Source organism: Tyto alba, unplaced genomic scaffold (genome assembly GCF_018691265.1).
Source record: "Tyto alba isolate M040663 unplaced genomic scaffold, T.alba_DEE_v4.0 Super-Scaffold_13, whole genome shotgun sequence".
In the NCBI taxonomy this organism is placed as follows: domain Eukaryota; kingdom Metazoa; phylum Chordata; class Aves; order Strigiformes; family Tytonidae; genus Tyto; species Tyto alba.
Window position 1 is genome coordinate 16729373 of NW_024881275.1, and position 13274 is coordinate 16742646.

General features: G+C 45.9%; 1 protein-coding gene across 1 annotated transcript in view; it reads right to left on the minus strand.

The window, feature by feature from the left end:
• Positions 1 to 1162: 1162 nt before the first annotated feature.
• Positions 1163 to 13274, minus strand: part of CORO2A (coronin 2A) — a 61850-nt gene continuing 49738 nt past the window's right edge. Inside the window, exons 4-12 of the mRNA XM_042788086.1 lie at positions 13032 to 13181; positions 12320 to 12499; positions 11518 to 11634; positions 9677 to 9781; positions 9234 to 9330; positions 7329 to 7441; positions 6129 to 6219; positions 5542 to 5813; positions 1163 to 4207 (exon numbers count right to left, since the gene is read on the minus strand). Of these exons, the coding sequence (XP_042644020.1) occupies positions 4076 to 4207; positions 5542 to 5813; positions 6129 to 6219; positions 7329 to 7441; positions 9234 to 9330; positions 9677 to 9781; positions 11518 to 11634; positions 12320 to 12499; positions 13032 to 13181 (1257 nt within the window). The 3' untranslated portion in view covers positions 1163 to 4075. The remainder of the gene's footprint in view (positions 4208 to 5541; positions 5814 to 6128; positions 6220 to 7328; positions 7442 to 9233; positions 9331 to 9676; positions 9782 to 11517; positions 11635 to 12319; positions 12500 to 13031; positions 13182 to 13274) is intronic.

A 13274-nucleotide genomic window follows, 5' to 3' on the forward strand; every position in this document is an offset into this window, starting at 1 on the left:
TGTCTCAGCGCCAGAGGAAGGACACAGTGCCCTGGCATGGGTCCCAGGGCAGCACCTGCCCAGCCACCCTCCCCAGCACAAGGTCCCTTATGAGACAGGGAGATCAGGAGGTCACAGTGCCCTGACTGCACAGCTGGTGCACAAAGTTCCCAGCATAGAAGTTCTCCAGTAACTTCCACCTTTTTTTTCCCTAACACTAGCCTAAAATATGTTTTATCAAATAGAAATTACATCCTGAGTGCAGCTGTGAACATTTCCAGGCTCAAAGCTGCGACTGATCAACAGACCCTTACAGTGGAAGGAGGCTCAGAGGAGATGGGCATAGGTGATGTGCTCAAGATTCTCAGGGAATACAGGAAGCCATCACAGTTGTAAAGAAAGCTGTATTTGCCTCGGTAGAGGGTGGCTTTTGTTTTAGATTAATTGCTGTCAGCTGAGTGACCTGAGTTAATCAAAAGGTGTGAATGTCTTCCTGAGTTAGTCAGACCAGCCTGAGGCCTAGCCTATCATAAAGCATAAAAACTGAGTAACAAACAAAACGAGCTTTGAAGAGAGCTAGAGCTACAGGCTTGAGCTGGCATCAACCCATGTATTTCATCCTGGTGATCTGAGATACCCAGCATCCTGATGGTGAGCATATAGAGACCATTAATGGGAATTTCGTTTGTATTGTGAGGATGTTTCAACTGCTATATTGTGATTGTTGCTTCAGTCTGCTAAGTCAAAATCCCATCTAACATAAAGTGTCTTTAAAAATTTGGTAATAACACATTAAACCCACCTTATGTGTAATATCTAAAAGAGCCTGGTCAGAGTGTATTGGACAGGAGAAGTGCTGATTGCAAGGTGAAGAGACACCTCACCATGGAGTATTCATCTCCAGAGGGGCTCGGTTTACTCAAGACAGCATACATGGCAGTGTAACACAGAACAGTTTGAAATGGCCACCCCTTTGTAGCATCAAGGGGAGATGGGAAAGTTGTAAGCAGACCCATGTGCGTAAGACTGTGTACAACCTGCCTACTAATGTAAGACCACAAGTTCATGCAAGCAAAAGAGACAGCAGGTGATACTCCTTTCTGACCTTGATTCAACTTAATTTTTAGTAGTTTTAACGATATAGTAAGAAACCAACAACATTGAATGTATCAGAAAGTATAACTCCAAATATATTTATTATTCAGTTACATTTGCTTTTCATTGCACAAATTTGGTATTTATCCCCATGTTTTACAGTTTTTTACAAAGCTGTTAGTTTCAGAAACTGTTAAAATGATCACTTGAATCTATTTAGGCACAGTTCATTAGCACATAATTCCATTTCCTCCGCTATTTTTCTCCGTGTGAAAGATTTACTGTTGCATTTAAGGTCCAAATTGAAATACATTTCACAGTCTATGCTTTTACAGGCATACTGTCCAAAAAACAACTTCTGATTAAATAGTCTCGCCTTATCAAATGTTGCTAGCAAAGCCTAAATGAAAGCAACTTCTTTTACAGAAATGCTGAAATCAACGCAACTCTAAAATAAGAACCATGGTGGCCAACCATTTTCTATGCTAGTCAGTCATAGGACAACAAATAGTCCTCAAGAGGATTTCAAAATCCCCTGAAAAAAAAATTACTCTAACTTGCAAATAATTTAAATAATTTATTCTGTATGAAAAATAAGCAAAAAAAAATCCAGCAAATAAAACACATATGGTGACAAGAAAGTGTCGTATCCCCTGGACTGCTGAGGCTGTGTCAAGCCCTCTCCCTTCTGATAATAGCTTGAAAACCAGAGTGTCATAACCCTGGGGCTACCCTCTGTGAAAATGGCTTTGAAGTTTGAAGCTGTCAGGCCTGTTTGACATGGCTGAAAAACTGTGAGCTTCTTGATTTCTATGTAGCTCTTCTCTTTGGTGAGAAAGCCTGACCACTTCTGGCGTTAAAATTCATGTGTTTGGATTAAAGCTCTGTACCTGGGGTGAGCTGCTTTTGCATGTAACTGCATACTGCAGAATGTTCCCAGGGCACAGGAAAGTCTTTCCTAGAGGATCTGAAATGAGCAGAAATTTGTCTCAACAACTTTGCTATTAATATATTATTTTTTACAAAAGAAGTAGTGTTAAGTAAGTGACTGATGCTAAAGCACTCTTCCTGAAGAAAATTAACAACTACCCCCTCTCTGTAATGCTGCGGAAAGAAACAGTATTTGTAACTTTTTAGCACCCACATCTGTTGTTGCTATTTAGAAATGAATGAAATATTTTTGAAAGCTGGGTGAAGTCTCTGAAGCAGAGCAAAAGGGATGCCAAAGTCTTTGTGTGATTCTCATATAAGAGTATTTAGTGCCCATGAGCTCCCTGCTGGCTATTGCTTTCAGGGATAACCAGAGGGGCATTTCACGTGAGCACAGGCAGTGCACAGCCTTTAGTTCCCTTGCTAAGGAGTCCTGTTTGAGGGAACTCCTGACTACAGAGATTTAATTTTTTATTTTAAACTTTTAGACTCAAGATCATTAAGCTTCAGCGAACTAGCAGGGCATAGTATTCATTCCTACAGGTGTCACAACAGGTGCAGTTACAGGTTCAACAGCGGTTGCTTGCTCTACTTGGGTTTAAGACATTTCTGTAAGCTCTGCATTTGGGACAAGGAAAAACATTCCCCCTCCAGTGCTGCTGCTGTGCTCAGTCACCAGGGCAGCTGACAGTCCACCCTCTTGCCCCGCACCTCGGAAACAAATGAGAGGAGTCCCCCAGGCAACTACGAGGCACGCCGGGCTGTGCACTCCCCCGGTGCTACTGCTGGCCCAGCTCTGCACATCGCTGGCAGGCTGCATAAAGCTGATCACGGGTGCCAGCCCTTAAAATAAGGATGGGACCTGCACCCTGCAGCTGCTCTTGCCCTAAGAAAAAGGGCTGGGGAAGGCAGTGAGCTGGAGAGCTGGTGCTGAAGGGCACAGATGAGTGTGGCTGCAGAATCTGGGAAGACGGGACAGCCCTGGAGGTTGTGGGAGGCTGGGCAAAACAGCTGGGAAGAGGGAGCCTGTAGCCACATGGGACAAGGCGCTGGCACCTGGGAGCTAAGGAAGCAGAAGCTGCAGGCACAAGGACAAGCAATATTCCAGCAACTAGGGAGGGCTGTTTGTGACTGGTCACAGTTCTGTGATCCTCCTGTGGCCAATACCACAGTGCTAGAACCATTGCTGAATGGTCTGCAGCAGATCGACTGTCCAACTCCTCCCTCGTCCTTTTAATCCCTCTTGGTAAACCACCCACTGCCAACACTGTGCAGCTTTAAATGTTGTCCTCATTTGTCTGATGAGCACCGCAGGACCACGGCCCCCAGTTGGATGCAGCTGGTCTTTGGTAGAAAGAGGGAAAGAAGGCAACTGACTCAAAGGGCCCAGAGACCTCTGCTGCACCTGCAGCTTCTCTGGTGAGAACCAGCCCACACCATCACCCCTTTTAAGCAGGACCCCCAAACACCAACCTTTACCTATCACAAAAGTGCTGGCCCTTAACAGCCCCAGTGCAGCCTCCCACCCAGAGGGGGACTATCCCCAGCACCAGGTCGGGGCAGCCACAGCTTTGCCTAGCCACCCAGCAGCAGGGCCAAGCTGTGAGGCAAGAGGGGTGCATGAGATCACTTTGGAGCTAGAGGTGCATCTGAAGCTCAGCTGCAGAGTAGTCTCCCAGGGCAGGACAGCGGACACAAGAATCCGCACTGCAGGATCCAGGGGTAGGAAAAGCTGGCAGCTGCATTCAGTCTCCCATCCTCATGTCATGTGGAGGGGCAGCGAAACTGTTTGTTCCTAGAGCTTAACAGGTTGCTTCTCCAGGACCAGAAGAGCAAGATTTTCCAAAGTCTCTCACTAGCATTAATGCATGAGCTTCTGACATGAGTGAGCGGGCAAGCAAGGGGAGCCTGAAGAAGCACAGCAAGTCCATCAATAACTGTCTGGTGACAATAAGGGAAATGTGACCGTGACAAGCCAGGGAAGTCCATCCTGCCTGAAGCATCGACCTTTCCCCCAGCAAAACCCTAGGAGGAGTTATCCACAGGAACTGGAGTCTCCAGACCAGCACCCTCAGTAAGTGCCTGTGTCTGTGCAGAGGTTTCTGAGGTCCAGCTCCAGCTGTTTAATTTGGACATCTCTCTGGTTTACTACCTCACGTAGTCTACGGATTTCTTCCTGTTGCCGGTAAAACATCTGCAAAAGCTGTAAGAAAAGTCACATTTTACTTCCTTTACACTAAGAAAACACACACTTAACTTGACAAATGCCACCAGTCCTGTCACATCACTTCTGAGAGAAGGCCTTCAACCAACAGACTGAACATCAGTAGTGCTTCTGCTGTCCACTAGCCTGAGCTGTGAGTGCAGGTGTTTCTCAGCACCATTCAGTGATGCTACATCTGCTTAATTCAATGGAAAAGATCAGAAAAAAATAGTCTTCATAACTCTGATCACTCAAAGAGAGGCTACACACAGCAAGTATTTGAAGTATAAATTCCTAGAACTGCCACATCTCCTGCTCTGTCATTGGGCAAGTCTTTTTACTTCTTTCTTGCTGTTGATCATGATCTACCCTCTCCAGCTGGAACTAACATGGCCTTTCACTGTGCATACAGCAGAGCATCCAGCCATGCAAGGGCTGCTTCTGTGATCTTGGGGTGCCAGCTCAGGAACATGCATAGAATATCCTTTTTCACACCACAGGGAAATTCAGCTGTGGAAATTACTGCCCCATCAAGCTGCAGATGCTAAAATCTTGCAGAGCTAAAAAGGGAACCTGAGCACAACTGTGGGAAGGAAATCCCTCCAGGGTTCCTAAAAGCAAACAAGCTGCATGTACTCAAACGTGTCCCTGAGCTGCCAAGGGGCTTGCAAATCACCACAGAGATCTACCACTGTGCAAGCTGTGGTTACTATACAGGGAGGGGGTTGGCCACAACTGAAGACAGATGATGGAGCTGCGAGGACCTTTTCTAGAGCCATTCCCAGGAGCAGGCTGCAAGCAGCAGCCAGCCTCAATGGCACTGCGCTGCCAAGGCAGGGGCAGAGCCAACCCCCCTTCCCATGTCACTGTCCACAATACAATTAGGTGCTTAATACTATATGGGTGTGCCATGGGCCAAGGGAGCAGGGTACACCCACTCCTTCCACAGATGTCCCTGTTGCCTCACTGGGCTCTCTGAGTGCAGCTCTCATAGAAGGGTTACACTGCAAAACCACCCTTTTCTTCTCCAGAACCTCCTTGTCCCCAGCCAGCCACCCAGCAGGCCTGTGCCACAAGAATGCTTAAGAAGTTGGAATACTGATTGCTCCCTCCCTCCCCGCCTCCTTCAGCTGGGGTGCTGCTGGGCCACATTTCTTCCTCCCGTGTGGCAGACTGGGCATGCAGAACTTCTGCTACCCCAAAGAATGAAAAGTTCATATTGGCCCAGGTCTGCAAAATAAACCCTCCCTGGGTTCTTGTGAACAGCACCCTTTTGTCAGCTGACACTGGGCTTTCTCCCCACAGCCCCAACCCTTCACCCCAGACATTCACACCTCATTTTCAGTTTTTGGTGGTGGACACTCAAATATGTCAAAGCCATTGGAGAGGCACATTTGATCATTTTTCTTCAATTTCTCCTCCACTTTCAGCTGTTTTCTGCTGTCTTCGATCTCAGTTGGCTTCTGCAGGTCCTCCAGTGGCTTCCTTTCTCCCCGACCCTGATGCTGGCTCTGGTCAGTAGTTTTCATGAGTGGCTCTGGCTCAAGACACTGTGGTAAGGAATTCACAGCTCCAGAGCCTGGTCTCAAGGATACTAAGAGAGGCCCTAGGGAAGGAGGCAGGCAGTGGGTTAGCACTTACAAATCACACTCAGAAATCAGCTGTAAGCAATTAATTCAAACAACCTGCAGGCTTAAACATGGAGGCACTTGACTGGAGCGACTTCTAGAATTCACAACAGCGAGTATTTTAGCCACCAAATTATTTTAGCTACTGAATTATTTTAGCTTACAGCCATATTTGTTATGTCTTTTCTTTTCCTGCCTTCCTCTTTCTCTGGCAGTTAACAGGCCAGAGAGCCAGCAACAGCCTGCCCAAACCCTGGGGAGTTGAAGGGCTGGGGACCTCCCCATATGCTGACCTTTGTTAACTCCGTTCAGCCACTCTTGTGCTGTCAGTGCTGGCTGGGCTCCTGTGGTCAAGGGGTAGATGTCTTCCTGGTATGACTCTGACTGCAAGCAAACAGAAGTCCAGAGTCACTATGTCAGTGAGGTTTTGGCTTAGAGGGACCATACTGGATTGTGGTGAAGAAAGAATTGTGTTCCACCTCAGCTCAGGCAGTGTCACGACCACTCACTGGCATGGACATAAAATCTTCTCACCTCACTCTCTCCTTCTCACCCTAGCTCAGAAGAACTGCACACAAAGGCCTATTTTAATTCATGACAGTAAGGTTATTACACATACAGACAGCAGACTGGGGGAGGTTGGTGACACAGGCCAACCCAACTCTCATGAACTCAGCGCTCCTGAGGAGGAAGGAGTGGATATGAAGGATAAACACAAGTCACAAATCATCAGCTGATCATCAGCTGACAGAAATCGGTCAAGGAAGTGATGTTGGAAGAACATGCCTGATTGGTAGTTGCAACAAGCATTAGCTCTGCTGCTTTTCTGAATTCAAGGTACTCATACCTTCCAAAGTTACTGGAAGTACAGGGCACAGTGCTGACACACAGTCACATGGGAGATACCTTGGCTAGCTATAGATTCATGACCTGGGTCATTCTCTAGCCACACCAGCTCTGAGGCTTACTTCTACATCACTCTCAATGCAATGCATTGTCTCTCACATGCTGTAGAACAACTGTCTGTAACACAACTGCACCCACTGGGTAGAAACCTGGGAACTTATTGTTGCCTTTTTCCTGGGGTGATTCTTCCTCCTTCCACGAGGAGATTTTCATGTCACCCAACAAAATCCCCTATATCTCTCTCTTGCTTTTGTCAGTATGTCAAACAGATGCCACAGACTGAAGAAGTTTACAGCCAGCTAGTCGACCTGACAGTCAGAGAGACCTCTTGTTGCACCCAAGCAGAGAAGACCAGTGAGCATGTCTTAGAAAGTTAGCCATTACACAGAGACCCAACTCTTGAGTTACCCAGCCAGGGTTTGTTGGCATAGCTGCCCCACAAACTTACCAGATTTGTCCCTTAGACAAGGAGATAGAAAATCCCTTGTTCTACATACTCTCCTGCCCCCACGAGTCAGAGAGGAGACACTGCCCTCTTTTTCACTGATACTTGTCCCAGACATGAACATGACCTGAGGTTAACTTACCCGTCGAGGCACAATCATGGAGATGGGCTCAATCAGGCTTTTAGTCGGAATCAGCTTGTAGAAACGGAAAATCTCACAAGCTGATACTTCAAGGCCTCTCTTTGGCATCATTCCTGGTGGGACAGTATGAAATAAAAGGGGTAATGTCATCCACCATGGAACAAAGTTCACCAAAAACTAAAAGGAGTCACAGCATCAGCTCCACAGCACCATGGTCTGAAATCTGCACCCAAAACTGGCTCAGTGGCACAAATGACAAGACTAAATATTTTTTTTTCTGTCAGACCACCAAGTTACACATAACATCTGTGGTTTTCATGCTAAGTCTCCTGTTCCTTATTTATTCTCATCAGTTGTAAACAGAGTGACGACTGTGCAGAACTCACAGGTGATGCCACAGGATTTGACTATCGGGATCACCAGGAAGGGATTTCAGGACACCTAAACAACACCAGAATAGCTACATGGATCAGGCTGAAAGCCCTTCCAGCCCAGTATCTTTCCCCCAACACTGTCCCAAAGCAGAATGAAGCATGAGAAAGGTGTGCACATCTACTCTGTCAGACAGCACCATTTGTGTTTGAGGGACTGGCTAAGCCACACAAAGTCTCTAAGTACCCAGTAACCTTAGAGGATTTCTCTCCCATGAGCTTGTACATCCCAAAGCCTACAACCATGTCAATTCCCTTAACAAAAGAGATTGCCTCTCCTTATAGACCTTGCTCCATGGTGTCCTACAGAAGCTTTGTTTTCTGCTAATACCGAATGACTTCATTAAACAGTAGATTCTACGTGAAGGACTATTGCTCCTTACATTATTAATTCACCTAAATGTGAATCCAAACTCCACTCCTCTGGATTGTATTCTGTTTTGGCAATATTGGGTAAGACCTTTTTGTGCAATAATCAGCAGCATGTTTGATGAGCAGAACAGATCAGGTTAGAGAAGTAGATTTGATTCACTCAGGCCTTTTAAAAACACTTCTACACTTCTATTTCATGGGATGCTTTCTAAAGAGACTATGACAACATAAAATCGGGATGCTATACACCGGAAGGATTATAAAGGCTGAACAACAGAGAGATCTTCCAGTTAAGTTTTGAAAAATTTATTCCTTTCTAATAACAGATTTTTGAAGGAGATCTGCAGGCACAAAATCCAGTGCTACTAAATATCTGTAGCAACGTCCTGAAAGAATGTGAGTGTCCACAGGTAGTGTGGAGGGGTGGCAAATGGTCCTAAAAAGACATCAGTCTATAGAGGAATATGGCTTACAGGGTAGACTGGAGAATATTCAAGAAAGGGCTACCAATAGAGTCTGGGAGCTGAAAGTCAAATTCCGTAGTTTGATTGAATTAAACAGTGGGTAGTATGCGGACAGGTTAATAAACAAGGGTCTCCAATAGAGGAGAGGTGACCTAATCACAGCAGGTCTATCTCTAAATTGGAAATGTCAGTACAGGAGAAGGCAGGCAAGTGAAGGCATTAAGATGTGAAGCACCCATTACCAGAGAAATCCCAGAGTAGAAACAATGTCAAGAGTTCAATGCCAAAAATCTTGAAGCAGATTCACAAAGGGCAAGGAACATTTTCCACCTTTAAATTCAGACTATCCTCCTTTCCACCTTGACCAGGTCTGTGAGAGGGGATGCAGTGACTGGTAAAGCTGCTCAGCACACTCCCTGCTGGTCAAAAGGGACCCCTCCAAGCTGGGACCCTGTAATACCACCTGTGATATATAGGTGAGCTGTGCCATGCTGACCGTTGCAATCTGTAAACCTGAATGGAGACTGGAATCTGACCCACTCTCTTTTCTAAATTATATTTTCAATAGTCCTGGACTCAATCTCTAAAACAAAGAAGCCACCATCCTTCTGTAACATTAGACATACGCTGCCACTCACCAATTCCCTTCTGTGGTAAATGAGAATGATATTCCATCAGGTAGTTCAGGTACGGTTTCTCAGGGCTTATCTCATAGTACCGTATATTTCCATCACCCTAAAGGCAAAGAAAATCAACATAAGCCAGGCTCTGCTCTTCAGCCTGAGGGTCTGAGAAGAATGCCTGGCCCTAGAAGTCATGTAGGGTCAATAAGGGGCCAAATATTTACCACAAGATTCCTGTGTGGGAAGGTTAGGGCTCTGCAGTGCACTTCCCCACAGTAAACGTGGTACGTCTGCAGTGGCAAATGTGGCCTGATGCTGCAGTGCCCTCAGGCTTCATCCCATCAGACAATATCCTTAGGTTAATATGCTTCAGGAGCAACTGTGACTTCAGCCTGACACAACACAGGTCAGGAGAAGAATCAGACAGGTCAGAATTGGCTGATATGGAAAGCACTTACCTTTCCCACCACGTAAAGCATGTGTGTGTCTGAGTCATAGAAGGGAAACAGGAGTCCTGAGGAACCATCCAGATCCTCCTCCAGTAAAGGCACAGAAAGGTCATTCTGGGCAGGACACAGAAAAAACAAACGGCTGCGATCACCCATCAGTCACCTCAAGTCCAGGACACCTTACCTGAACCCCGCCTGGCAGCAGCATGTGAGTGCAGCTCTACAATGACCCTAGGCCATGGCCAAATGTCCTGAGCAGAGGGCCATGCACAGACTTCTTCAAAGCTCTATGGGTGGGAAATGGGTGCTCTATCCCTGGATCTTGACTGGGTGCAACATCTCAGGACATCAGTTCCTACCACCTCAGGCACCTGATGACATTTCAGGGTAAGATATGGTAAGAAACACTGCCTCCCTCAATGTGGGCCACCAGATTCAGGGAGGTGGAGGGCCTTCAGGGCATGTCTGTATTGCACACTGATTTACTCATGTTCCCTCACTACCTCCAGTCAAGGCAATACCTGCAGACTAGTGCACCACCCACCAAAAGATCAGCCTATATCAGCCAAGCAGTCTCCACACTGCACGGTGGGAAGGTGCCCACTGCAAGGGAAGAAGCTCCCATTGGCCTTTTGCAGGCAAGCCATGTAGAAGGACATAGCACACCACTCCATACACAAGGCTGGCATGTCTTATACAAAACTACCCCTGCACTGCTGAAGGCAGTAATATTGGGATGACCAATAGGGCAGGGTATAGAATGCCCTGGCTGCCATTGTGGCTACTGTCACATAAATATGTATTTAGCATAGGGTTAATACATACTTTGTCCTGCAGAACTGCCCAGCTGCAGGCTTGGAAGTCAGAGTTTCTGTTTAGATGCAGTGATGACAAGGGTGGACACAGACCTCAGAAAGATGCCTGCTGGGTTGGTCCTGTGCCAATGCCTGTCCCTAAGGAGGCTGCATGCACTTGGTCTCACAGGCCTTCTCACTATGTTCTCAAACTAGGTGTGGCCAGCTCCTCCAGCAGCTCTGAAGGCAGTGAAACCCTGATGTGAGATCCATGATATGTCAGAGCACTGCTCAGCCTTGTGGAAAGTCTTCAGGAAGCAGCACAGTGCTTTGCCTCTCACATATGCAAAGAAGCCATGTCCAAACATAGCCAAATGGCAAATCGTAGACCTGGTCTACCAGCTTTGTCTGGTACAAAGGGTGAAAGCACAAGAAAGAGGCAAAAGATCGTGCTGCAAGGTAGTTGACACAGGGGAACAAAGCGAGATGCTGAGAAAGGAAAAGCATCTCACTGCATATGAGAAGGGTAGAGGAGAGCAGGGTTTCATAAAGCTAGCAGCTGTCATAGAAAATCATGTCTTGGAAGTGACCAGTAAATGCTATCTCAATACTCTACTGTCAGGAATTGTCAGAAATCAAAAACACCCTACACCTTTTTCTCCACTGAGGGCTTCACCTGAGTAGGCTCTGTCTAGAGCTCATTTCTCTTTCCAGTACCAGTAACAATTTGCCACTAAGACCAGTATGAGCTGCTTTTAAGTCAGAGCTACAGTGACCACCCAAAGGTCCTTTGAATGATTTCCCCCTGTAGTGGGCACAGAATTCTCTTTGTTCTGGTGGTTTATGTGCTGAAAGCTTTGAGAGCTTCTTCAGAAACTCATACTCAGTTAACAGTGTCATAGCAGTAAGACTGATCACCCATATAGAATTTGACAGGTTACTTTTGAATTGATGTTATAAACCGATTATGGGGTATTTGGCAGGTGGAAAAGTTAAAGTGACATCAAAAGAGAGAAAACTGAACGTGGAACGGTTAAGATTGCTGGTCCAACTCACTTGATCCCATAATGCAATTTGCCTATTATTCCACCGAGATGTTCCAGTAGAGAACAGCTTTTTCACATTTCCAAGGAACAAGACTTTATTGACTCTGTGAGACTTGTAGTTGGCTTCCTATAGGAAGAGAAAGGACACTGCGTGAATAAGAGACAGCACCTGTTGCATAGCTACATTTCATGTTACATGAGACCTCTGATTCAGTCACATCTGAAAGATCTGCTCAGCCTAGCTGAACTACAATGAACGGGATTTCATGGGCATCCAAGAAAGGTGGCCTAAAGTCTTCAGGACAATTCCCAAAAGCCCAGTGAATCTCTCTAACTATTGATTCACACATTTACTAGAGAGCAATCCCTATTAGTCGTAAGCAGGATTTTCTGTGTACACAAATCTGTGCAAATGCCTACAAAATGCAGTCAGCTTCACTTACCAAGAGATACAAAGCACAGGCAACAAGAGCAACACTGGCAGTGGGACAAATGTACATTCACATCCACCTATTCACCTGATTTCTACAAGCCCTTGCAAGGCATCCCACAAAGGACTGCAGCAGGGAGCTATGTAAACAGTGCACATCAAGAAGGGTTTCACGGAGTAAGGACTATGGTAGCACGATGCAGAAACCCTGTTTTCAACAATGACAGCGTTCCAAGAAAAGTAGAAGGCAATAGCACCATCTGGTGCCTTGGGCAATGTAGGGCAAAGATGCATCTTCTTTAATGGCAATGAAACTACCCAGAAGAGGAAACACTCCAAGGGGTGAGATCAGCTGGACCACAAACTTCTAAACCCAACCTACTTGTAGGACTGTTCCTGCACGAGGGTCTATCAGACGTATCTTTCTGTCCCGGCAGGCTGTGGCAAGAAGACTGCCATCTGTGTTGAATGACATGGAGAGGACCACATCTTCATGAACACTGAGGATCTTCACTGGGTTCGAGATGACAGCATCCTTGGTGTCAAGGTTCCAGATCATTATCTGCAGCAAAAGAACAAAAAAAATCAGCTCTTGGTTGACTGACCAACTGCGGACTTTGTGTACCCTACTCCCTTCTTCCTCTCTTCTCTACATGTATAGGTCTTACCATCGTAAGTGGTTATTCTCCAGCATTTAAAATAATTCCTTGTACTCACAGCAATATATCAGGGACACAGTGTCTGCTCAAAATGTCCAATATTCTAATTTCCTTGCAACCACATTTTATACATAAAAAGGGCCAGAATCAGTGCTGATATTTGCACTAACACAAGAATGAAGCCAAACAAAAGTGCATTACATTGCATATTGTATCCAATACAGTAAAGAAGTACATCAGAAGACTGGAAAATTAGCAAGTCCTTCTGAGCTTGTAGCAATGTCCTTTTGCCTTTGGCATCACCATGGAATTTCCCACTGAAGAAGGTTTCTGAACTCTTCAGTATTATCTTACAGCTTGAAATTAAAATAAATTTCAAAACACCCTGCCTAACAGGGTGTCCCAGGAGGACAGCTCCACAGAGAACAGACCCACCTTGTAGTCATAGCCAGAGCTGAAGAGGATGTTATTAGCAGTGGGATGCCATTCAATGAGGCCCACTCTTCGAACATGCCCAAGAAGTTCCTTCTTCGGACTGGTAATGTTTCTTGTTAGCAAGTGCTTGGGGATGTCCCAGATTTTAACCTGAATGGCACAGGATGGGTCTTTGTGAGATTACTGAGTAAGGAGCTAATTTGAAACTCACCAATAACTATTACTCCTTTGGTATTATAATTC